The 25371-nt window shown below is 61.7% G+C and overlaps 1 protein-coding gene across 1 annotated transcript; it reads right to left on the bottom strand.

Moving 5' to 3' along the window:
* Positions 1-2074: 2074 nt before the first annotated feature.
* TCF7L1 (transcription factor 7 like 1) lies at positions 2075-20767 on the bottom strand. The gene is made up of 12 exons (XM_037371622.1): positions 20570-20767; positions 20432-20492; positions 19345-19475; positions 6208-6291; positions 5920-6052; positions 5329-5431; positions 4948-5031; positions 4365-4508; positions 4106-4265; positions 3648-3755; positions 3280-3340; positions 2075-3208 (listed from the first exon to the last, which is right to left on the bottom strand). Exons 1-12 carry the CDS (start codon positions 20765-20767, stop codon positions 2745-2747), a joined length of 1731 nt encoding a protein of 576 aa, XP_037227519.1. The 3' UTR covers positions 2075-2744.
* Between the last annotated feature and the right edge of the window lie 4604 nt (positions 20768-25371).

Genomic DNA, 25371 nt, shown 5'->3' with positions numbered 1-25371 from the left:
CCTGCTGAAGTCCAACATCTGTTTGAAGCTGTCTGGCTCCGGTTCAGACTTTAATTCTTGTGACAGGTCTCTTCATGCCTTTAATTTCCCATGAAATCTAATTCAAGAAGTTGTTTGTCTGCAGCCTGCTCCCGGTGTTGGGGAGAGTGAGGCTGCATGTGATCCAGACGTTCCTCGCAGAAAACCAGTTTCTTGGAACAGCCTTTCTAAAAAAAGCTACGTTTTGCCTCTTTTCAAATGACGGCCACGCACGTTTTTGGTGACACTCTAATCCTCTCAGTCCTGGATCTCGCACAACCACGCGACACGCTATCAGGATGCCATTAATTAAAGCATCGTGGCTGGTCCTCTTGGGGGCTGTTGCAGAGGAATCGTGCCCTATCCCAGCGTTCACAAATTTGTTCTTTGAAAGCAAGAACTTTAAACAGTTTTGTGTGTGGAACGGAAACGCCTACCACGTTCAGGGCTGTCCTGGGTGTGACAGCGAATAAAGATACTCCAGGCAATTTCTTGTGCTCTGAGGCTTTGGTGGTGACCGCCAAGAAGCTGGTACACAGGAGCTGGATCTGCTGCAGGCTCCTCTCACTGCTCAAGGCTCTCAACTAGCTGGGACCCCTCAGAGCAGTGATTTCAGGAGCTACCACCCAGCTGGGATGCTCTGAGCTGTGAATTTAAGCTGTCAGCTGGATGGGAGAAGCTGTGCTCCTGCTGGAGGTACCGTCACTGTTTGCAGAAGTCATCTGGAGCTTTTGCAAGGTTACAGGAGCCAGTGTTTGCCCCAAATGTGTCCCTAGTGCTCATGCAAGGGCACGAGGCTGTGCTTTTGTTGGCACCCACAGCTGGGGGCATCACTCGGCTGTACTTTTCTGGTAGTTCTGCCCAGCTCCAATATGGAAATAGGAATCCTCAGATTCAGGTGTCATCTGCTGGGGTTACAGATGCCAGCGTCATCCCGTGGCACGCACTCGTCTCACACAACATCTGGTGAATGCGGACACCGTCTTCCTTAAGGACAAGACACCGAGATGGTCCCTTTTTCCCTCTACCGGCAGATGGACATCTGCTGCTGCTCCAGTTTGCTATAAAAATACTTCCCCAGTGGCTTCTCACACCAGCTTGGCACTGGAAAGGAAAAGAGAAATGTCACAAGAGGCAAAGGTGTCATTTATTCCACCAAATTAGCAAAAGCACCCACCAACCTGAGAGCCGGAGGGCCAGGAGCCGTGGGAAGGGCTCAGCCCATCACTGATAGTGATGGTTTGGATGTTGCCCACCACCTCGGACCTGAGGACACCACAGTCCCCACAGCACAGCACTGGTGCAGGTAGAGAGGAGGCAGGCTGGGTCCTGGGAAATGGAAACTGGCCAAGAAAATCAGAAAGGGGAATGAAACAGGGCTATAAATACCACAAATCAACTTTGGGCAGATGCAGCTCAGAATTAAATCTGCAACAGAGAACAAAATTGAAACTTTCAACAGGAAAACTTTGAGAGAGTGGGTTTTTTTCCTGTTAAAAATATAGTGAGATGGAACAGTCTTGATTAGCTTGATTAGTTCAAGTGTTGAACTGACCGAGACCTAAAGATCAGTTGAAAATCCACTGGGTGACCCTGGGTTGCTTTTGTGCAGGTCCTTTCTCCTCCTGTCTTTTCATTCGTGTTCGAAAGGAGCAGGCCCAGGGCACCCTGCAGTTCCTGGCCGTGAGTTCCACACCAGTAACTCGCACTCCTTGGCATCTCAGGCACCCCCTGACCCAGTCTTCCTACCCAGTGCGCCCTGCTGCTCATAGCTTTCCAGAAAACCATACGCTGCCTGCTCGCTCCATCACAGGTTTGGGGTGGCCACCCCAAAATCATCCTGTGCCCATCCATGATGGCGTCTGGGTGACGCCTTTGGGCTGGGGCCGTGCGTGGCCCCGTGCCCCGCGCTGGGGCTGGGCTGCAGCCCCATCCCGAGGTGCCTCCCAGGGCACAGTGATATTCAAGCACTGGTGGGGAGAAGGTGGCGATGGGCAAGGAGCAAGTGCTTCCCCCACTGACCACGCTCACGCAGCGAGTTGCAGCTGTAGTTTTATTTCCTTTTGTGAAAAATAACAGGGTTTCAAGGGGAAACCCCCCCCACCCAGGGCTCAGCCCCAGATCCTGCCCACCCCAGCATGACCACGGGAAGGAGCAGGGCCGACGGTGCAGCATCCTCAGGGCAGGATCCAGCTCCTGGCCAGGATGGAGCGAAGGCAATCACCGTGGCTGCGAGCAAAGCCACAAGACAGGAGAACGTGGGAGCACCCAGAGGCACTGGGTCGGTAGCCGGTGTTTCAGCTCTTGCCTCTGGGATGGTGCGCCGGCCCCAGCTCGGCACCCACCACACCTGGGGCCGGCATGCCCATGCACACGAGCGCTGGGCCGTCGGCATCACCGTGCCCTGCGGCAGCAACGGGCACTCGGCTCGTGCCCACGGTCAGCTCGCAGGAGATTTGCATCATCTGCAGCTGGTGGAGGGTTTATTTCCTTTTTTTTTTTCCTTTTTTTTCCTTTTTTTAATAAAAACGGTCTTTAGGTTGACTGCTGGCAGCAGCTCTGAGCAGAAAGCCCCTTCCTCCAGAGTCTGCTTACAGAAGAGTTCAGAAAGGGTCAAATATTGACCAATAATGGTTTTGGCTGCATTTGAATCTTGATTGTGGCTTCTGCAATGTACAGCAGGGAGGGGACGGACAGGATGGGACAAGGGGGGACGAGTTTTTCCCTTAGTCAGCAGGTTTGGTGACCAGGGAAAGGGGCTGCGTTTGCAGCACGGCCAAAGCAGCCTGCGGGGATGGGATGGCAGCTGCGAAGGACGGAGGCGAGGACAGGAGAGCCGTGGAGGGCACCGAGGTGAAGGGGATGGGTCTGGAGAGGAGCGAGGGCGGGCTGCTGAGGCTTGAGGAGGAGGAAGAGGAGGAAGAGGAGGAGGAAGAAGAGGTGGCTTTGCCCGAGAGGAAGGTGGCTGAATGCACGGTGAGCTGCGCCCTGGCCTCTGGCTTGGTGGTGAGCGAGAGGGGCTGAGCCTGTTCCGAGTGGGTGGCAGCCGGCGCGGCCGGGGATGCCAGGGCGGCCGACGGCGTGGCGGGCGAATCCAACATGCTGCCGTGGGAGGACGCAGGGCTGTCACACGGCTTCTCGGCTGGCAGGTACTGCACGCACGGCTTCTTGCTCTTGGATGCCAGCGAGCCTGCGAACAACGGAGGACAGCATGAGTGGCTGAGACCCAGCGGCAGGGGAGGTTGGCAGGGGGATACTCACTCTCCGTGTCGTGGCTTTGCTGCTGGGCCAGCTTCTCTCGCTTTCTCTTCTTTTTCTTGCCCTGGAAGATATCACAAAGTGGTTGACTGCCCTTAGGTGCTGCTTGATGGATGAAAAATGGGGCTGCCGGTGCCCCAGAGCAGCTCACAGGGATGCAGCAGCCACTGATGGTCACAGAGCATCCCTAGGACTCAGCGCCATCACCCACCCCCAGACCCCAACCACTGACCTCCCCAAGCACAGCAAGCAACCTCCCACCAGCCACAGTCCCCGGAGAGGGGCCATCCGGGAACCTGGCAAGGGGACAGGAGGGGAGACCTCGCCCCGGCCAGTGCCCGCGGCCACGGGGCTTGGGGGACCACACTTACATAGTTGTCCCGTGCCGACCACGTCGGGTAGAGCTGGGAGTGCAGCTGCCGCTCTTTCCGTGCCAGCTCATAGTACTTTGCCTGCTCCTCCCGCGACAGCGAGTGCCACTGCAGGGGCGAGAAGAGACCACGCTGCAAACCCTGAAGCCCAGCTGCAGAGCCCAAAGCCACGCTGCAAACCCCAAATCCACGCTGCAAATCCCAAGGTCATGCTGCAAATCCCGAAGCCGCACGGCTGGCCCTGAGGACATGCCGCCCTGGGGCCACAGAGCTCCCAGCTCACCCCATCCCATTGCCACCCAGGTCCCCACCAGCTCCCAGCGACCTCCTGGGTGATGCCCCAGGTCAAGAGACTGAGTCATGGGGTGAGGTGGAGCAAAGGGGGCTGAAAGCCATTTTAAGGTCACAAACGGGGCAGCATGCGGGTGCAAAGCCAGGGCCAAGGGAAATGCCCATACTCGTCTGCCCAGGATCTGGTTGATGGCGGCGCTCTCCTTCAGCGTGCACTCGGCCACCACCTTGGCCCTCATCTCCTTCATGTACAACATGAAGGCATTGAGCGGCTTCTTGATGTGGGGTTTCTTCTCCTCCTCCTTCTTCACAGTGACGGGGGATTTCCTGCAACGAGCAGGATGGTGGCTCAGGACCCACTCTGCACCATGCAGGGCACGCAGGAGACAAGCTCCTGCCCCCGGGGCCATCCCGCCCCCCACTCACGAGTTGCCTCCGGGGCTGATGTTGGGCTGGGTGGGTTCCTGCTTCACGATGGGCGAGACGATGGTCGGGTGCGGGATGCCTGAGGGGTGCAGCCCATGGGTGGGTGGTGGGACCATGTGCGGGGAGAAACGGCTGGACATCAAACTGCAGTGGAGGAGTGGGAGCGGAAGGCTCGTCAGCTTCCCGTGGGCACCAACAGCGCCCAGTCTCCACCCCAAACCTTCCTGGGAACCTCCTGGGTTCAGGGACCACCAGCCTCAGCCCAGTGTGGGGTCTGGTTTTACACTGGATCCCACCCCAGCTTGTGCAGGATGGTAACACGGACCCAATTAAGCAATGCCCTGAACTTTCTACCCACCCATGGGGACCATCCGCACCCTTCTGGGGGATTTATGGCAGAGGAGGCCACCACAACCTCCTGGGGCTGGTCTGTGCCTGTGCGGAGGAGGGATCTCCCCAGGAACACCCGCTGCTGGCGCTGCTGTAGGGATGAATCCCGCATCATCTTCAGGGAAGCAGCCAAAAAACACCCTGCCAGCTCTGGGATGCCCAGGGAGGGTCCCTCATCCCTGCCGAGACCCACCTGGACATGGAGGCGTTCATGGCGAGGGCAGGGTAGGGGTGCCGAAAGCCGCCGGGAGGGATTGAGTACACGGGCTGTCCTTGCCTGCAAACGCACAAGCTTTAGTGGAAAAAATACCCCTCCCCAGTTCATGGGGGCCCTTGGACCAGTCTCCAGCCAATCTCCATCCTGAAGATGCCCAAAATTTCCAGCGGTGGTGAGCCCCTCCCTTCCCAACCCCCACGGGAGCCCTCGGCATCCCACTGAGCTCGCAGGGGAAGAAGTGGGTAAAGTGGGAAAAAGAGGAGGGTCTCAGGGGGACATGGGGCTGATGGGACCTGCCCGGGGACAGGGACACAGAGGAGGGAGCAAGCCCCCAGCCCAGGTTGAGTCCATCCTTACTGCGGCACGAGCCAGCCCAGCGGGTGCGGGATCTGGCCCACGGCTCCGGGTGACAGCGGGTAATAGGGGGGCAGCTCGGATGGGTGCGGCGGCCGAGGGATTCCTGCAGAGGAAGTGAGGGATGAAAGCGAAGCAGTGTCAAAACACAGACGTGGCAGGCCCTGAGCACCCCGTCTTCCCCTGAGCACCTGTCCCTGAGCACACAGTCTCCTTCCAAGCATCCCACCTCCCTCTAAGCATCCCACCGCTCTCTGAGCACCCCATCCCTCCCAGCATCCTGCCTGCTGCCAAGCATCCTATCTTCCTCCAAGCATCCACCTGCCCATCTGGACCATGGGAAGAGGATGCTGAGACAACCACACGGGAGACCTGGAGGGATCCCCACGCACCCCAACCAACCCTGCAACCGGGTGAGGACCCATCCCCTTCCCACCACCCAGGGACCAGGCTGTGAAAAACCCCCAGGAAGAGAGGCACCATCGGACGGAGAGCACCCCGCCACCAGCACCGCACTGGTACCGTCACCATCCCTGTGCTCACCCCAACAGGTCTCAGCTCGGCCGACGCCGTGTGCCCCCACCCTGTGCTCACCCGTCTTTGGGTCGATCTCCGGTGAGAGGTGGCCGGGCGGTGAGCCTGGCGAGAAGTGGTCGTTGCTGTAGGTGATGAGCGGTGTCAGCGGGTGCATGTGATGGGCGTGCTGCACCACCGGGACCTTGTTTGACTGTGGGGCAGCCAGGGAGAGCACATGGGAGTGCAAAACAACAGCCACCCCCGCAAAAAGCCCCGCCACGGGCATCGTATCGGCATCACGGAGGGGCAGAGTGAGGTTTTCCCCCTGGGAAACCCATCACTCCTGTGGGATTCAGCTGCTCTTACCAAATGTGCGGGTGAGGGCGAGCGGCTGTCCTTCAGCGTGGCGCCAGCAGGCACGTCCAGCAGCGGCCACTTCATCTGCAGGTACTGCAGGAGAGTCGGGCTGATGCCCTCCGCAAGCCCTGGAACACCCCCGGCCCCACCCCCCACCCCAGCCCCAGCCCCAGGCTCAGCCAGGGATACCCCAACCCGCGGGGACACTGTGGGCAGGTGGCAAAGGGGTTCTGGGGGCACATGGGGCCGTTACGGACCCCACGAATGATGCAAAGCCCCAAATCCTAAATCCCAAATCCCAAATCTCTGTCCTAAATGGTGCAAAGCCCCAAATCCTAAATCCCAAATCCCTGCCCCAAATGGTGCAGTCCCGCTGAGGAGCCACAAGCCCCCACACCCCCTCCCCGCAATTCCCCACCTGCCTGCACCGATGACGCCTCTCCCTACCCCAAACCCAGACTTCTTGGGATGCGGTGACACCTGGCACAGCACAGCACAAGCTGCAAATCGCCCGTGGGGCTCAGCCCCGGGGTGGTCCCTGTGTCGGGAGGTGCCCTCCTGGTCCCCGGGGCACCAGCACCAACCCCAAACTGCCAGAGCGCAAGAAACCAGCCCCATATTGCAATGAGGGGTGGGGGGCAAATATGGGGCTTTTAGGAGGGTGTTCTCTCTCCCTGGGCTAAACCTTGCTGCAACACATGGGTCTGCCTCCGACGTAAGCAGCCCCCGAAAGAAAGGTGCTTTGTGTTGTTTCTCGGCGGAGGGGGCCGGAGGCATTTCCCGGCAGACGGCGGAGGGGGGGGGGGAGGGCGGGGGGGGCGCGTCCAGTCCCGCAAGATGCTGGGGCTGGGGAATGTGGCCTGGACAGGCCACAGCTGCGTGCAGGAATTTCCCCACCGTACAAATCTTCCTGATCCGAAGCAGCTGGAAGGAAAACCCAGCGAGGAGCTGCAGGGAGCATTAACTCTTCCACGGCTGGACAGATGAATCCCTGCCCGCATTGCCTCCCGCAGTCCCCCTAAGTGTCCTGTATCCCCCTGCATCGCCTCCTGCTTTCCCCCCCTGCGTCCCCTCCTGCATGTCCACTATCCCCCCTGCATCCCCTCCTACACCCCCATCCCCTCCTGCATCTCCAGCACCCCCCTGCATCCCCTCCTACACCCCCATCCCCTCCTGCATCTCCAGCACCCCCCTGCATCCCCTTCTACAACCCCATCCCCTCCTGCATCTCCAGCATCCCCTCCTGCACCTCCATCCCCTCCTGCATTTCCAGCACCCCCCCTGCACCGCCAGTATCCCCCCTGCATCTCCAGTATTGCTCGCTCCATCTCCAGTACCCCCCTCATTGTCCGGTATCCCCTGCTCCCCAGCATCCCCCCCTCTATCCCCAGTATCCCTTCCTCGATCTCCAGTATCACCCATCCACCCTCCAGTATCACCCACCCCATCTCCAGCATCCCCGCCTCCATCCCCAGTATCCCGCGCTTCACCTCCAGTACCCCCTCTCCCCACATCTCCAGTCTCTGGCACCTCCAGTATCCTCCCTCCATCCCCGGTATCCCTCCTCCATCTCCAGCACCCCTGCAGCACGCCCCCAGCTGATGCTCAGCCCCATGCCACCCGGCACCCTGTGCCTCTGGATACACCCCAACCCCCCAACCCCTCCCAGTAGCCCAACAGAGCCGGGTGAGGCCACCACGCTCCCACCGGGGCGTGCTGAGAGCCCACGAGCCACGGGGGCCACCCCGTGCCAACGGCGAGGCCGCAAGGGCACCGCAGGGACCCCCCCCAGCCGCGGCGTGGTCCCGGCGTAGCCTGAGAGGATTTCCCATGACCCACCCATTCCCACAGCGCCAGCACAGGGGATCCCCCAAAACCCTACTTCACCGCCTACACCGGGTGCCACGCAGTGCTGCTCGCCCATGCCCGCCCCACGCACAGGGATGCTCCAGCATCCCGCTCCCAGTGCCTCCGTGTGCTCTCCCCAGGGAGGTTTTTGGCACTGCCGGGATAACAGCGGCAGGATGGACCTGTGGGTGCTGGGGAGCCATAACTGGATCCAGCCCTCGGCCACTCCAAAGGCTGGCTGCAGAGGAGGCAGGGCGCCAGGGTGCCATGCGTGCCCAGAGCATGCCTGGTATGCGAGCGGCCCCGTGACCTGCGCGGGCTCAGCCGTGACCTGCCGCACACCCTGCGCTCCCCAGTACAGTAGGAGCCATTTCCTGAAGTGCTGGCTTTGATGCATCCTCCAAATCTGCAGCGGGGAAGCCCCGAGCTCTGGCTGCCGTACAACTCCGGGCTGGTTCCAAACAGCCCAGCGCTGCCGCTGCCGGCCCGTGCCACCAAGGCTGCAGCGTCTCCTGGACCGGGAGAGGGTTTTGGCTGGAGACGCTCCCGGGCTGGCTGCGGTGGCATCGTGACTGCAGTAGTGTGTGAGGTGCCCTGGCATCCCCACGGCCATAGCAGGGCAATGCATAGGGTGTCCTGAGCATCTCCACGGCCATGCCAGGGCAACGCACCAGGTGCCCCGAGCACCCTTATGGCCACGCTGGGGTGATGCACAAGGTGCCCTGAGCATCCCTGTGACTGTGTCAGGACAATGGACAAGGTGCCCCAACACCCTCATGGCCGTGCCAAGACGATGGACAAGATGCCCCAACATCCCCATGGCCGTGCCAGGACAATGGACAAGGTGCCTGAACATTCCTGTGGCCATGCCAGGACAGTGCAGGACGTGCCCTGACATCCTCGTGGCTGTACTGGTCCAACATACAGGGTGCTCCAACCTGGGATGCCCACAGCCATCCCACAGTGATGCGTTACGGTGCCCTGAGCATCCTCGTGGCAATGCATGAGATATCCCGACATCTCCGCAGTGGTACACAGGGCAACGCATGAGCCCTGGACAACTCCATGGCTATGTCTGGGTGAAGCACAACATGTCCCAACATCCTTAAGTCCACACCCAGAGCGATGCACGAGGTGCCCAGAGCATCCCTACAGCCATGCCAGGGTGACACAGGGGACACCCCAATGTCGCCATGGCTGTGCCAAGCCAATACAACATACCAGATGCCCTGAGCATCCCCACGGCTGCGCAAGGGTGACACACAAGACGTCCCAATACCCCCGTGACGTGCCTGGGGTGATGCATGAGGTGCCCGGAGCATCCCTGCAGCCACGCCAGGGTGACACACAGGACACCCCAACCTCCCTGTGGCTGTACCGCTCCAAGACCACGATGCCCTGAGCATCCCCATAGCCACACTCGGATGACGCACGTGGTGCCCCACCATCCCTACCACCGCACCAGGATGCTGCTACACGTGGTCCCCCACCATCCTCGGGGCCGAGCCGGGGCCAGGCAGGAGATGCCCCTGCATCCCTGACAGGCGCCTTCAGCTCCGCCTCGCTGTCCCCTGCCCGCTGCCCCCATCACAAAGGGGGCTTTCTCGTCTATTCTGTAAGCGGAGAAGCCGCTGGGGGACGGCGGCTGGGGAAAGGCCGGGTGTATAAAAGGCTGCTTCTCATTTTGAAGCTGTTTCGGGAGGCCGGGGAGGGGAGAGGAAGGGGGGGACCCTTTCAAAATATACAAAGCGGGGGGGAGCTGGCGAACGGTTCAGTGGTAATGTGGAAAAATGAAGCCCCCCCCCCCCCCCCCCCTTCCCCTTGGCCCCAGCTTGGACACAGCTCCCACTGTACCACCACGTGTGGAACTACGCGAGCGGCAGATTGGAACTATTATAAAAAAAAAGGGGGGGTGGGGGGGTGTAAAGAAAAAGAAAAAAAAAGAAGAAAATAGTTGAAAATCGGTCACATTCCAGAGAGATTAGAGCAAGTTCTGGTTCCTCGTTACCAGCCACCCCCCAATTAAAAGCAGGGAGTTAACCCCTTCCCTGCCGGAGCGGCAGAACCACAATGAAGTCTCCTGTCTGTCTGTCTGTCCATGTCCACCCCCTCCCCAGGCTGGGGGGAGCCCCTGCCGGTGGCCACCCGGTGGCCTCAGCAGCCGGAGGTGGCGGTGGCATGGCAGTGCCATAGAGGTGGCAGTGGCGTGCCAGGGGGTTGTGCGGTGCTAGGGGAGGAGGTGCAAATGCTGTGGGATCCCCTAATGCCCAATTAGGGGCCTTAATGAGCGGATTTCCTCTCCTCTTCCGTGCACAGGGCTCGATCCTGGCTGAGATGTTTTCCCTGGGAAAGGGGAAAAGTGCTGCTGGAAAATTCCTGGCTGGTGGCCGGGCCAGCTCTATGTGTCCCAGCATCGCCTGGCCTGGCATTAAGTGTCCCCCTGTTCATGTCCTGGTGTTGCGTGTCCCACCGTGGCATGACCCAGCATCGTGTGTTCTGGTGTTGTATGTCCTGGCAGCGTCTTTCCCAGGATTGCATGTCCCAGGGTTGTGTGTCTCAGCAACACGTGTCCCAGGGCTGCATATCCCAGCACTGCGCATCCCGATGTTGTGTGTCCTGGTATTGTGTGCCCCAGCATCACACCCCAGCATCGTATGTCCCCAGATTGCACACGCCAGCGTTGGATGTCCCAGGATTGCACATCCCGGCATCGGATGTCCCAGCACTCTTTGTCGTGGTGTTGCATGCCCCGGCGTTGTGTGTCCTGGTGTTGCGTCCCTTGGTGTTGTGACCCCCAGCATCTCATGTCCCAGCGCTGTGTGCCACGGTGTTGCACATCAAAGCATCTCGACTCCCGGTGTTCCATGCCCTGCCATGTGTCCCAGTCCTCAGTGTCCAGCGTTGCATCTCCCAGCACCTCACGCCCCAGGACTGCATATCCCAGCGTTGCCCATCCTGCTGCTACCTCCAGGTACTGCCTGTCCTCCTGACGTTGTGCATCCCAGTACTGCACATCCCAGCATCACTTGTCCAGACACCGTGCATCCCAGTGAGACAGCACAGGGTCACAGTGGGCTCCTCTCCGCTGGGCTCGAAGGCTTAGGCTTGGTGGCCACTGGCCTCTCATTTTGGGAGAGAAAAGGTCTGTTTGGGACCTAAGCTGCCATTTTTCTGGATAAAACACAACCCGCAGGTGCCAGGCTCTGTGCTGGCTTCTCCCTTTGCCTGCACGCACTCCAGCCCAGAGATGACCCTGCAGGAACCGCCAGCACCGCAGAGAAGATTCACGCAATGCCGGCACCCAGCCACATCATCCCCATCCCCAAAACCCCACGGGCGACCTGACGAGCATCCTGCTGGCCACCCCTCCTGGCCATCCCTCCCATGCCACCTCCATCCCCCAGAGCAGCCTGGGGTGGGTGGTGGGGGGGGGTGACCCCAAATCGCCCATCCCCACACCATCCCCTTCTCCAGCCCAAATTCCTGGGGCTTTGAAAAGCCTCCGGGCTCGGCAAGCCTGAACACAGCCCCGTGCAGCCCCCGCCGATCCCCCCAGCCCTCCTCACTCCCAGCCTGTTTACACAGCTGCGGGATAACTGACAGGTCGCCCTTCCCCCTCCCGCCTCCGCTCCAGCCCTTTTTCCCCAAATACATCCCAAAACCGTGCTGGGGCAGACGGAAAAGGCCAAGCATCGGGGCAGCAAATGGGGTTTTAACAGAGCTCCCAACAATCTTTGTCTGGCTGGTGGATGCTCTGGTCCTGCAGCATCCCAAGATCCTGGCGCCGAGCAGCATCACCAGCACTTTTGGGATAAAACCAGCCAAATTTGGCTCCTAACAGCTCCGGGGGTCACAGAGAGATGCAAGTTTTGAGAGAAATGGGTTTTCTAGGCTTGATACATCATCTGATTCCATAAAACTGTGTGCCTGGGAACAAAAAGCTGGAAAAACCCCAAATCCTCCCCGGCAGGAGGTCCCAGGGCTGCAAACCCAGGGGTGCTGCAAAGGAGGTTTTGGTGGAAAGTGACGGGGGGGGGGGGGGGGGGGGGGGGGGGGATGGGTCCTGCAGCCCTGTCCTGAGCCCCAAACCAAGGGGGTGAAATGGGGAAAGGGAGGGAGGAGGAAGGGGAAAAAACAGGAAGGAAGGGAGGAAGGAAGAAAGGAGGGGAGCAAAGGGTGGGGAAAAAGGGGAGGAGTGGGGGGAACAAACTGGGAAAAAACGGGAGGAAACGTGGGAAAAACAGGGGGGAAGGGGGGAGGGGGGAACAAAGGATAAAAGCTCCTTCTTGAAGACAACCATGGGACATGGAAAGCGAGTCCCACTTGGGGACTCGGAAAAGGAAAGTGCACAGGCCAACACTGCACCAGCCACAGGGAATTCTGTCCCCTTGGAGCTGGAAATGAAGACAGGGCCGGACACAAATGGGAAGAGGGGACCCAGTTTCTTGCCTTCCTGCGCTGGGTATCGGGTGTCCTTCGAGCTCGAATAAATTACCTCAATGCCAAAGAAAAAGGGGAAAACCAAACAGCACCCCAGCCCTGCGCGGCCCATCTCCCGTCCTGCATCCCCACGCGGGGAGCTGCTGCGTTCTTCCCCACGGATAATTAGGGAGGGAGAAATCCCAATTATAGCTGGGATTTACAGCCCAAGAAACAAGCCATAAATCCTCACCCCCCTCCACGCCTCGCTCCCCTCTAAGCCGCTTCCCAGCCAAATAATCTCCTCCAGATGTTGCCTACAAATGCTGGGATGGTGGTTTCCAGCAGGGATGAGACATTTTGGGGGGTCTCCTGCATCCCTGCATCCCATCAAGGAGAACCCCAAAGACTCCTGGTGGGGTTATTTCTTTTCCCATCGGGGTCTGGGGCTTTTAACAGGCTGCAAAGAGGCAATATGGGGCACGATGCTGTGTCTTGGGTTGTCCCCACAGCACACAGTGTCCCCTCCTGGCATTCCCAGGGTGACACAAGCCAGGCAAAGGCTGTCCCAGGTGGGGACAGTGATTTGGGGGTGGGAATGGGTACGGCACTGGGAGTTTGCAACCCCTTGGTAAAGGATGCTCAGCCACTCCCGTGATGCAGCCCAAACCCATCAGCCAGCGGCATGCTGCCACCAGCACAAACCGGGTGGGAAATGCCAACAGCGCTGGGATGGGAAACAAGAAAAAGTGGCTGGGAGCTGAAAATTAAACCCCATTTGGGGTGAGCTTGGAGAAGCAGTGCTTAAAGCTGACCTTATCTTGAGCCACAGACCCCCGTGTCACCGAACTGGGGATGCTGGTGGCATCTGCTGAACAGCTTGGCCCTGACTGCAGCTTCGCAGAGGAAGGCAGTGAGAGGAAAGGCGGGATGGGAGGGATTGAAGGAAGCGGGATGAGGCTTGCGGGGGCTGGAGTGATGCCAGGACACCGCCCAAGCCAGCTCTCAGGGAGCCCACAGGGCTCAGCCTCCTCCCAAAGTGACCTCGGCACAGGGATGCCCCAAGCATCCTCCACAGGGGGATGCCCCGAGCATCCCTTCTCTGTGGATGCCCCAAGCATCCCTCGCACACACACCCGGCCACTGAGCAAGACAGGGTTGGCGCAAGCTGAGACCCTGAGACCCTGACCGCTGGCGGTTCCCTCCCTGCTCCCCAAACCTGGCGGCAACAAGTTTTCCCCGCTGCCCCGAGGCTTTTGTCTGCAGCTTTCAGCTCCAGTCCATCACGCTGAATGGCTCCATTCATCCCGCATTCAGGCAGCGGCTGCATCAGCGCCGGGGGGATCCCAGTGGGTGCAAAGGACTCATCCCTGCCCGGGCAAAAAAAAAATCCCAATGGCTCCAAAGCCCCCCTGGAACATCCTTGGTCTTGGGGAGACGCGACATGAGATGTCCAGCCAGGGAAGGTGTTTTAATGGACTTTTGCACATGTAAAATGTTTAAAATCCAATCCAAGGTATGAGTATGATGGAAAAAGTCATGCGAAGCCATGCTACCACAGAAATGTGGGGTGAAGAGGGTCCCGTCACCGCACTGCGCCCCTGCTGGCTACAAACCCCATCATTTAGGGGCTGACACCTCTGGAGATGCATCTCTGCATCCTGCTGGGTGATGCTGTGCCCACGCTTGGGGGAGCACCAAGGGGGTCCTGCACCCCTTGGCAGCACCCATGGGACACCAGCTCACCTGGCATCTCTGCCTGCAGACCTCCCTTGCCCTCTGCCACAGCTCCAGGCAGGATTCCTGGGGCTCAGAGATCCCAAGGGCTTGAGGATTCTCAGGGTGCACACACAAGGTGACATCGCTGCCAAAACACACCCCAAAAAAGCAGCAAGCTGTGAAGCCGCATATCACCATCACCCCTTCCTCCTCCTCCTCCTCCTCCTCCTCCCTGGGGCACCTACAACCAGCCCATCACACCCCAGCCCGTCCCCTCCCCCCAGAACACCCTCACACCCCGATACCAGATACCAGGATACCAGCACGGACATGGTGCGAGCCCAACCTCCCCTTGCCCTTAACCCTCCTCTTCCTCCAGCTGGGATGCGCCCGGGCGCTTCTCTTTGGGTTCCTCTTTCCCCTGCTCCCACCAGTGACTTCAAGGAAGAAAAACTAATGAAAAGCAGCTGCTCAGAATACCAGAAAGATGATGAATGCGCGTTAAGTCCCCTTAACAAAACCAGGTCTTATGAGAGTCGCCCGGAGCACTTACTTCATTGCTTTAATTTGGGAATCGTGTTGGAAAAGGGAGGGAGGAGGGAGAAGTTGGGGGGGGTGTTAGTGGAAACCTCCTGTAGGTCTCATTTAGCCCCTAAAAAAAAACACCCAGGGTAATTAGCCGAATAGCATAATTAAGGAGGAGACATAAAGGGGCCATTGTGTGTGAAGGCTCAACAGGCAGGAGCACCTTGGAGTGGGGAAACTGAGGCACGGGAAGGGTGCACTGCCGGAAGGGATGTGATTGGCCCGGCAGCTGCATGGGCTGAGATGAAGAAACCAAAAAGTGCGAAAAAGCCTTTTTTCCTTAATATTTTCCAGGTGGGGAAGAAAGCCTGCACTGCTGGGGAGGAGGGGGAAATCCCAAACTAAACCAGCAAACCCCAAGGAGACGCCCGGAGCTCGACTGGCTGAGGACAAACGCCACGGTCAGATGACGCCGAGCAAGAGCCCCCACAGCCGAAAAAAATCCACCCCCATCCCAACACCTCCATCCTGCATCCCGACCAGCACATGCCAAAACCCTCCCAGCTCAGCCAGAGCTGCCGCTGGAGCCTCCGGCAAGACCCGCCCGGTTTTCGGAGCAACCCTTTTTCTTGCCAAAAATCTGTATTTTAATCATTTTTCTTGGCAGCCGCGTGTTTAAGAGGATATATTTTCTTTTGCAGACAGATATGCCTCTGTATTGCAGCCTGCACAGGGATCGCGAGCTCATCTCAGGGATGGGGAAAAAAAAGCCGAAACAAGCCCAGGTTATGGTTTTTTTTCCTCATTTATTTTGGACCCCCACCCGATGATGCGCATTAATTACAGCGGCGTGCACTAATTACACCGGCGTAGCATCATTGCAGGGTGCGGGGAGCTGTTTGGGTGCCTCAGCTGAATTTCCACGCCCGAGGAAGGTTCGGCTTTATTCAAATACTCGCCTCCAGACTTGAATTCCTGGGGTTAAACTGCTTTTTTGGGGGAAATAATAACAACCCCATGCGAGGTTCTTCTTACCGCCAACGTGTGGTCTCACCTTTGCCTCCCTAGCGGTGCCATGCCCAGTCTGGGGATGCTGAGCGGCCGGTTCCCCGCCTGCCCCTCCCCGAGCTGGAGGACGCTGGGGTGAGATTTTGCCCAGATATGGATCTGGCTTGGTCCCGGCTTGGGATAAAAGACGCCGGCTCCAAATGATCCCGATGGGATGGATCTGGCATGGCAGCAACAGGGGTTTGCATCCATCCAGGCCGCGGTGCCGGTGTGTGCCCAGAGCTTTTCCTTTCCATCCCACCTTGGGTACCTTTGTATTTTTGGGAATTGTGGCTCCGATGATCCCAGGGAGTCAAACCCAGTCTCAGGGGTCCCCAGTTCCTGATTCCCGGTACCCCCATGGGGAAAACCAGGCCAAAACGCTGCTCCCAACGGCAACGCTGTCATTAAACCCTGCCAAATTCCTCGGCTGGCTTAGCAGAGCCTCAGAAAACAGCACCCTGGTAGAAATCGCCAGAAAAGTGATATGGGGGGACACCCCCCACATTTCAGGGTCCCGTTCAGAAATACCACAGGTGATCCCAGAGCAAAGGGATTTAACCTAAAGAAAGGGCAGGAGCATCCCATCGCTTCAGTTCCCAGCAGGTCTTCATGGGAATGGAGGCGCTTCTGGTTTGGGGTGCATGAAGGTATCACGATTTCTAACTATTCTGCAGATTTCTAAATATTTTGGAGCAGAGAGATGCAAAAGGGCCGGCACACCTGCCTGTGACTCCACAAAAGTCCTCCAGCGGTTTCACCACCGCTGGATCCAACACCTACATCCATGGACACAGCCATCCCCAGCATCCTTCGCCTGCCCGCTGCCCCCTCGGAGAAGCTCCTGGGCACTTCCAGGGCACCCCTGGGGCACCAAGGTGATTTGGGTTTGGGGGCTTTTTCCCCAAAAATCTTCCTTTTTCATGAGGTAGAGTTGGGTGGTTCAATCCGCAGCACCCTGCCTGAGGGATGGCAAGGATGCCACCGCCACTGGGATGGCCGGATCCTGCTGATCAGCTCATTTCCTCCAATGGCTGGGGGAAAAAAAGAAGGAAATGGGAAAACAAAGCTCCCAGGGCTGCTTGGTGGCCTCCTGCCTCCTACCACCTCTGCGCCTCACGTGCTGGGTCTTGCCTCGAAGCCTCCCGGGCTGAGGGCGGGCGGCAGATCTGTCGGTGCAGGGCTCAGGGCCCCTGGGCGATGCTGCTGTGCAGGGATGCTGTGCCTGGCCGGATCCAGTGTGGGATCAAAGATGCTGTGCCTGGCCGGATCCAGTATGGGATCGAGGATGCTGTGCCTGGCCGGATCCGGTATGGGCTCAAGGATGCTGTGCCTGGCCGGATCCAGTGTGGGATCAAGGATGCTGTGCCTGGCCAGATCCAGTATGGGATCGAAGATGCTGTGCCTGGCCACATCCGGTATGGGATTGAGGATGCTGTGCCTGGCCGAATCCGGTATGGGCTCAAGGATGCTGTGCCCGGCCGGATCAGTATGGGATCAAGGATGCTGTGCCTGGCCAGATCCAGTATGGGATTGAGGATGCTGTGCCTGGCCGAATCCGGTATGGGCTCAAGGATGCTGTGCCCGGCCGGATCAGTATAGGATCAAGGATGCTGTGCCTGGCCAGATCCGGTATGGGATCGAGGATGCTGTGCCTGGCTGAATCTGGTATGGGCTCAAGGATGCTGTGCCCAGCCGGATCAGTATGGGATCAAGGATGCTGTGCCTGGCCGAATCCGGTATGGGCTCAAGGATGCTGTGCCCGGCCGGATCAGTATGGGATCAAGGATGCTGTGCCTGGCCAGATCCAGTATGGGATCAAGGATGCTGTGCCCGGCCAGATCCAGTATGGAATCAAAGATGCTGTGCCCAGCCAGATCCTGTATGGACTCAGGGATGCTGTGCCCGGCTGGACCTGGTCTGGGCTTGCTGGCATGATGGATCCCGGGATCCAGGGGATCCCTGCGCTGCCACTCCAGTGGGAGCCTGTGGAAGGGGGGGCTGTGACGGGCGCAGAGCTCAGACACTTTCATTGCACGAGTGGCCGCAGGGTCTGACAGGGCCTCATCCTGCCCCGGCGACACAAGGCAATCAGCTGCACCAGATCCCCCGCTGCACCAAGCCGTGCTGAGCACCCGCCAGATCCTGCCAGCACCCCGCACTTGCCCCCCCACGCCCCTCGCTCGCTCACTCGGCACCCTGGGCTCAGCCCCGCACAGAAACGCCCCAATCCGGCAGGATTTGGCCCCGATCGGGGCTTTCCCGTCCGCACTCATCCCTCCAGCTCTTCCCCAGGCTCAGCACCAGCCTGGGTCCAAAACACCCGGGACGCAACATCGGCTCCTTGCCCAGCCCCTTTTAATTAACCCCCCCTTTCTGGGATTCATTAAATCATCGTTAGCGGCCGTCTTCTATGAATCCCAACCCCAGTCCCTTTTAATTATTCCTTATGCCTCGCCGGTATTTGGGATCGCGGCCAGCTGTGCATCATCTCCAACGCACAGCAACACCAAAAGTGACAAATTGGGAATAGAACCTCTGTCCGGCCCAGCCCGGTGCAGGAGGTTCATAGCCAAGCCCCCCGCCCCAGCACTGACACCCAACCACCATTCAAACCAGTTGCTCCCAGTAACGCAAAAGCAAGAACGCCCCCAAACCACAGACACCCCGCGCGACGCCCCCAGAAGCAAGGTCCCCACCGGCGACTGTGAGCCATCCGACATTCCATATGGTGACGCAGCTTCCTATAGAGCCGGGGCAAATATCGCACCTTAACCTGTCGCGTGTCACCGCCACCGCTCCGGAGCGAGACGCACCCAGCGGAGCCAGAGGGATGCAGCGGGGACCACGGCGCATCCCCCCCAGCACAGGGAACCCCGCGGGATGTGGCGAGGGGAGCAGGGGGGGAAACTGAGGCAGATGAGGGCTGTGGGTGGGATGGGTTATGTCTCTAAAATAGGTTTATATTTCCAAAATAGGTTTATATTTCCAAAATAGGTCTATATTTCTGAAATAGGTTTAATTTCTGAAATAGGTTTAATTTCTGAAATAGGTTTAATTTCTGAAATAGGTTTAATTTCTGAAATAGGTTTAATTTCTGAAATAGGTTTATATTTCTAATAGCTTTGCAGCCCCCCACCAGGTTGGTGTTCGGGCTGCTTTGGGTGCTGAGGGATGCTCAGGCTGGGGGGGTCGGTCCCGCTCCCACCTGCCCCCCCCCCAGCGCTCGCTCACTGCGCTCACTCCGGGTCCCCGCAGGCGGCCGGGACAGACAATGTCAGCCCATTAAGGGCTTTAAGAAGCCGGGGGAAAGGGGGGGGGGGCGGGCTTTTAAATAAGAAAAGCGGCGCAGCTCGGGGTCAGGTTTCGGGGCCGGTGCCCGGGGAGAGCCCCCCAGTTCCCCAACACCCCCGGGGACACAAACACACACCCCGAAGGGACAAACTGAACCAAAACTAAGGGGAATAAACCTGTTTTCTACCTTTTTTAGCAGCAGCAGCTGCTGCCTTCAGGACGGGGCTTGGCCGGAGCCTCACAGGACCCGAGTGGGGGCGGGGGGGGCTCCGGGGGGGGCGCGGGGGCACTTACGGTGCGGGCGCCACCGGGGGAGAGAGCTCCGTTGGCGAGGTACGGGCTGCCCAGCTCGGGGAGCATCAGGAAGGGGTAGCCGGGGTAGGGGGGCCCCTTAAAAAAAACCCCATCTTGTTGTCGTCTGACCACTGGGGAGAGAAGGGAGGGGGGGTCAGGCGGGGGGAGGGTGCACCCACAAAGTGGGGGGTCCTCCGACGGAGGGAGGAGGGGGTAAGTAGGGAGGGTCATGGGTAGGTCCCTCTGGGGGTGCCCCAGTCCCTGGAGGGGTCCTTGGTTCTTCCGGGGGGTCCTAGTGGCGGGGGGGGTCTCGGTTGCAGAGGGGTGGGGGTCTGGCTGGTGGCAAGGGGTTCCCGGGACCGGTGGCCCCCCGGGGTTCCTGGGGGGGGGGCGGTCCCGGTGCTGGTCACTCCCGAAAAGGACCCGGCTGCGGGGGGCTCCCGAGCCCGGTTCCCCGGGGGGGTGGGCACCGGTCCCCCCGTGGAGGAGCGACCGGGAGCCGGTCACCGGGGATGGGGGGGGCCAGGCTTCCCGCGGGGGAAGGTCGGGACCGGTTCCTACGGGGGGAGAGGGCACACGCGGGGGGAGGAGTGGGAGGACACAGGAGAGGCGGACACGGCGGGGGGGGGTGGACACCGCGGGGGTCCTGGGAAGTGGACACGGAGGGGGGGGCGGGCACGGGGAGGGGGGCGGACACAGGAGTGTCCTGGGGGGGCGGACACGGGGGGGATGGACACGGCGGGGGGGCGGACACAGGGGGGTCCTGGGAAGTGGACACGGGGGGGATCGGATTCGGGGGGGGGGGGGGGAGTCATATACGGGGGGGTCCTGGGAAGTGGACACGGGGGGAAAAACACGGGGGGGATCGGACACGGGGGGGCGGACACGGGGGGCTCGGGGGACGTGGACACGGCGGGGGGGGGGGAGGGGAGCGGCCACGGGGGGTCGGCCACGGGGGGGTCCCGCCCGCAGCCGGGGGCGGAAACAAAGAAGTTGCGAAGTGTCGGCCGGTCCCGGGGGACGCGCCGGGGCCGGGGGCGGGGGGGGCCGGGGCGGGGGGCGCGGGGGGCGGCGGCGCGGCCGGTACCTTCTGCCAGATAGTCCCGCGGCTTCTGGAAACTTTCCCGGGGCTGGGGGGGCCGCTCCGCCTGCGGGGAGAGGGCGGTGAGCGGGGCCGGGCGGGGGTCGGCCGCCCCCGCTCCCCCCCGCCGCCCGCCGGGCTCACCTCGGGGCCGGGGCCGGCGCCGGGGCCGCCCCCCCGGTTCTCGGTCTCGCTGACCAGGGAGGACTTGAGCTCGTCCAGGTCCCCGTGGGCCGAGCCGCGCCCCGCGCCCTTGTCCTGCTCCTCGCCCTCGTCCTGGAAGGCGATGAGCTCGTCGGGGGCCCCCAGGTCGTCCCCCCCCGCCGGTTCCAGCTGCGGCATGGTGGGGGTCCGGCACCGCCGCCCCGCTCCGGCACCGCCGGGCCCCCGCCGCCGCCGCCGCCGCCGCCCGGGAGGGTCGGGAATGCGCGGGGCGGCGGGGGGAGGAGGAGCCCGGCTGCAAACCGACACCGTGGGGCAGGGCAGGGCCCTCGCACCGCCCCGCCGCCGGCCCCGGCCCCGCCACCGGCCCCGCCGCCCGCCCCGCCACCGGTCCCGGCCCCGCCGCCCGCCCCGCCGAGCGCCCACGGGGCGGCGGCCGACAGCGTGTCCCCGCCACGGCCGGGGCTCCCGTCCCAGCCAAGGACTCCCACCCCTTCTGTGTCGTCCGTCCCCCCCCATCCCGGCCGGGGCTCCCCGTCCCAGCCAGGGCCCCCCATCTCATCTGTGTCCTCCCCATCTCAGCCAGGGATCCCCATCTCATCTGTGCCCCCCCCCCATCCCGTCGGGGGCTCCCCATGCCAGCCAGGGACCCCCTCCCATCTGTGTCCACAATACCCCGACCAGGGCCCCCCATCTCATCTGTGTACCCCCCATCCCAGCCAGGAGCTCCCTGGCACAGCCAGGGTCCCCCATCCCATCTGTGTTCCCCCCCATGCTGCCCAGGTCCCCCCACCCTGTCCAGAGTCCCCCCATCCCACCCAGGAAACCCCATCCCATCTGAGTCCCCCCATCCCACCCAGGGTGCCCCCTCCCATCTGGGTCCCCCCATCCCACCCAGGGTGCGCCCTCCCATCTGAGACCCCCATCCCACCCGGGGTGCCCTCTCCCATATGGGTGCCCCCATCCTGCTTAATCTGTCCCTACCCTGCTTGATCCTATTCAGGCGTCCCCATCCCATCTGTGTCCCCCCATCCCACCTGGGTGCCCCTGTCCCACCCAAGGTGCCCCCACCCTACCAGGGTTCCCCCATCCCATTTGGGTGCCTCCATGTAACAGGAGAGCCCCCATCCCGCCCATCCCATGGAGATGGCCCCATCCTACCCATGTGTCCCACCACACCTGGGTGTCCCTGACCTGCCCAGGTGTCCCCGTCCCACCAGGGTGACCCTGTTCCCCATCAGCCGGATGCTCGGAGAGGACTCCCCACCCCACCCCACGAGCACCCCCAGGGTCCTACCACAGTGCCCCAAGCAAGCCTGGAGGACAGATTCATTGGAACACCCACCCCCTGCTCCCCTTTTTCTTCCAGGCTGGGCTCATGCCCTGTGCCGGGGACACACGGGTGGGGTGGGTGCTCATCCTGCCTGTCACCCCAGCGGCTGTGGGAGTGGTACCCAGCGGGGCTTCACCCAGCATCTCCAAGCCATATTGGCTTCATCCCATCCCATCGCCCACTGCCTGAACACGAACCCCAATCTTGGACGGAGGTACCACCTCCCCGTTTCACCAGGCACCGGGGACAGTCCCCAGATGCCCAGTCCCCGGGGGTCACAAGTCTGTCCCCCCCGCCCCCCCCCGCCAGGCCAGCAGCCCCTTGCTCCGCTCCACAAAGGTTCTTCAGTTGCTTTGCCTGAAATACTCCATGAAAAGGCTTTTGTAACATCTAAATAACTGGTGACCCCGGTCCCCCCTGCCCAAGTTTCTCAAGGAACAGCGAGAGGCAGCTGCAGGGGATCGTGCCGGCTGCCCCTTCCCGGCTCCCAGTCCTCCAGATGTTTTATTACCCTGCTTTTAATTAACATTTCCATCCATGTGCTGAATGGGGAGTGCACGCCTGCCCCTCCCCAGGCAGCTCCTTGCTCCACGGGCAGATGTGGTGGGGAGAGCCCCCCTGTGCAGGGTCCAGATGTGTCTGGGGGGCTGTGCGAGCCCTGGGCTGCTAAAAAACATAAATTATCACTTAAAGTCTTCCTTTTCCTGACATCCCCCGGGCTGGGAGATAAATAACATGGCATGAGCCCACGAAGGAGTGAGGATGTGGCTGGTTCCTGGCATGGGGCACGTGAAAGTGACCATCCCACTCCTCAGGTGACCCCCAGCTTTGCAGGACCCCAAGTACACAAGCAGGACTTGCAGGGCTGCAGTTTTGGGGTCTTTCCCAATATTTTTTGTATGTCCTACAGAGCCAGGAGAGCCTCCACAATGGGTTTGAAGGTCGCCATCAGAAGGCAACTGGTGTTCTGGAGGCAAAACCTCACTGCAACTCCTTTCCCAAGATGTTCCCAAGATGCTTCTGCCCCGTTATGTGATAATTAAGGGCATCCTAGCTGGACAGGCGGGACCGGAGGTCCATGAGATGGAGGTGACAGTGGGCTAGGAGGTCCATGAGATGGAGGTGACAGTGGGCTAGGAGGTCCATGAGATGGAGGTGACAGTGGGGTAGGAGGTCCATGAGATGGAGGTGACAGTGGGGTAGGAGGTCCATGAGATGGAGGTGACAGTGGGGTAGGAGGTCCATGAGATGGAGGTGACAGTGGGATAGGAGGTCCATGAGATGGAGGAGGCGATAGATACTGAGGTGGAGTCCTTCAAAGGTGTCACACGTGACACTTGGCCACTGCGCAGCCCAAGTGAGGAGCCGCTGCTGCGCCCCAGGGCCCCATCCCCTCAGCCGGCCTTTGCCCCGGCTGCCGCACCCCGGCAGCGGGTCCTGGGGGGCACAGGGCTGGGGCCGGGGAGCAGGGACGGTGCGTTGGGACGGGAGCCCCGGGGGCAGGAGCAGCTGGGGGGGGAGGCGGGGGGGGGGGGGAGAGCGGCCACGGGGGAGGGGAAGGGTGGGAAATGAGCCTGCGGCGGGGAAGGGGTGGCAGGGCCGTCAAACACCCCAGCACCTTCAGCCACCCTGGGAGCCTTGGACACCCTGGGGACCCTTGGACGGCCCACAACCCACGGCCACTCCCAGGACCCTCGGCCACCCCAGGACCCTCGGCCACCCCAGGACCCTCACCTGCCCCGGGACACTTGGACACCCTGGGATCCTCAGCCACCCCAGGAGCCTCGCGTCTCTCAGAACCCTCGGCTGCCTTGTGACCCTCAGCGACCCCATTCACCATCTGCCACCCCCATCCCACCCCCACGCTCCCCATAGACCCTCTTTTCCCCGGGGGGCTGGGGACATGGGGGGTTGCCCAACCACCCCCCCCCCCCCCCCCCCCGAAGGCCCAAGGAGACAAATGCCAGCACACCACCATCACTGTCACCGGTGCTGGGGACAACTGGGGGGTCCCGGGGGATTCATTTAACCCAACCTCACCCTCCGGGGGGGGCTGGGGTGGCGGCAGCTCAGCCCCAGTTATTTTGCCAGTGGATGGTGGTGGCGGCTCGGGTGGGGGGGGGAGGTGGGTTTCTCCGGGGGGAGGGGTGTTTCCCCCCAGTGCTCCCACAGCTGTGGGATGGGGATGATTCGCTCCTGGATTTTTGGGGAGACCCCCCCCCCCCCCCCCCGCCTCCACATCCCTCCTGCTGGTCCTGCCTGAGGGTGACCCCCCAGGAGGAGGAAGGCTGGGACGAAGAGCTGGGAGCGAAATCCGCTGAGGGGCAGGGCAAGGGGAGCACATGGAGGGGGTGCGGCTGGGAGGGACACCCCAAAAATCCCCCGAGCACCCCCCTCCTCACCCGGGGGGCTGCACGGCTCCAGCCAGCAGCTGGCTCGGGGCTGGCCTCGGGGGGGGGTGGGGGTGGGGTGGGGTGGTTAGCGGCGGTTTGTCCCGGGGGCAGGGGCGGGGCGGTGGGGACAGAGGGACACGGACGATCTGCAAATGGCCCATAAGCACCGGCCGGGGGCCCGGGCAGCACCCGCACCCCTGCCGAGGGCAGGATGCTGCCCTGCCCGGGGGCCACCGCCTGCCCCGCAGCCTGAGCCCCCCCCCCCGCATTCCTCGTGCTCAGGGGGCGGCCGGCCAGGCTGGGGGCCAGTTTGCAGAGCAAAAGGGGGTCCCAGCGCCCTGCTCCGAGCAGCAGCATCCCCTGCCCCATGCCAGGCGCCCACCCGTGCCCCCTGCCCCACATCAGGCATCCATCCGTGCCCCCTGGCCCACGCCAGGCATCCCCCCGTGCCCCCTGCCCCACGCCAGGCATCCACCCGTGCCCCCTGCCCCACACCAGGCACCCATCCGTGCCCCCTGCCCCACACCAGGCATCCACCCGTGCCCCCTGCCCCACACCGGGCACCCATCCGTGCCCCCTGCCCCACACCAGGCATCCACCCGTGCCCCCTGCCCCACATCAGGCATCCATCCGTGCCCCCTGCCCCACGCCAGGCATCCCCCCGTGCCCCCTGCCCCACGCCTGGCATCCACCCGTGCCCCCTGCCCCACACCGGGCACCCATCCGTGCCCCCTGCCCCACACCGGGCATCCACCCGTGCCCCCTGCCCCACACCGGGCACCCATCCGTGCCCCCTGCCCCACACCAGGCATCCACCCGTGCCCCCTGCCCCACACCAGGCATCCACCCGTGCCCCCTGCCCCACACCGGGCATCCATCTGTGCCCCCTGCCCCACACCGGCATCCATCCTGCCGTGCCCCCTGCCACACATGAGACTGTGGGTGCCGATGTCCGTGTGTCCCCCCCAGCTGTAGCCGGGTACACCTCACCTTCATTGCCAGCCCACCCACTGCCCTGTGGGGCCGAGGCCGGGGGGGCGGCCACCCCCCACCCCCCT

This window comes from Falco rusticolus, chromosome 20, assembly GCF_015220075.1.
Source record: "Falco rusticolus isolate bFalRus1 chromosome 20, bFalRus1.pri, whole genome shotgun sequence".
NCBI lineage: Eukaryota > Metazoa > Chordata > Aves > Falconiformes > Falconidae > Falco > Falco rusticolus.
This window is presented reverse-complemented; position numbering and strand designations above follow the sequence as displayed.

Coding starts and splice junctions, on each gene's coding strand:
- TCF7L1 (XM_037371622.1), bottom strand. CDS start 20,767: ATGCCGCAGCTGGAACCGGCGGGGGGGGACGACCTGGGGGCCCCCGAC. Junction 19,476..20,431: donor GCGGGACTATCTGGCAGAAG/GTACCGGCCGCG, acceptor TTCTCTCCCCAG/TGGTCAGACGACAACAAGAT. Junction 5,032..5,328: donor CTGGGCTGGCTCGTGCCGCA/GTAAGGATGGAC, acceptor GTGCGTTTGCAG/GCAAGGACAGCCCGTGTACT.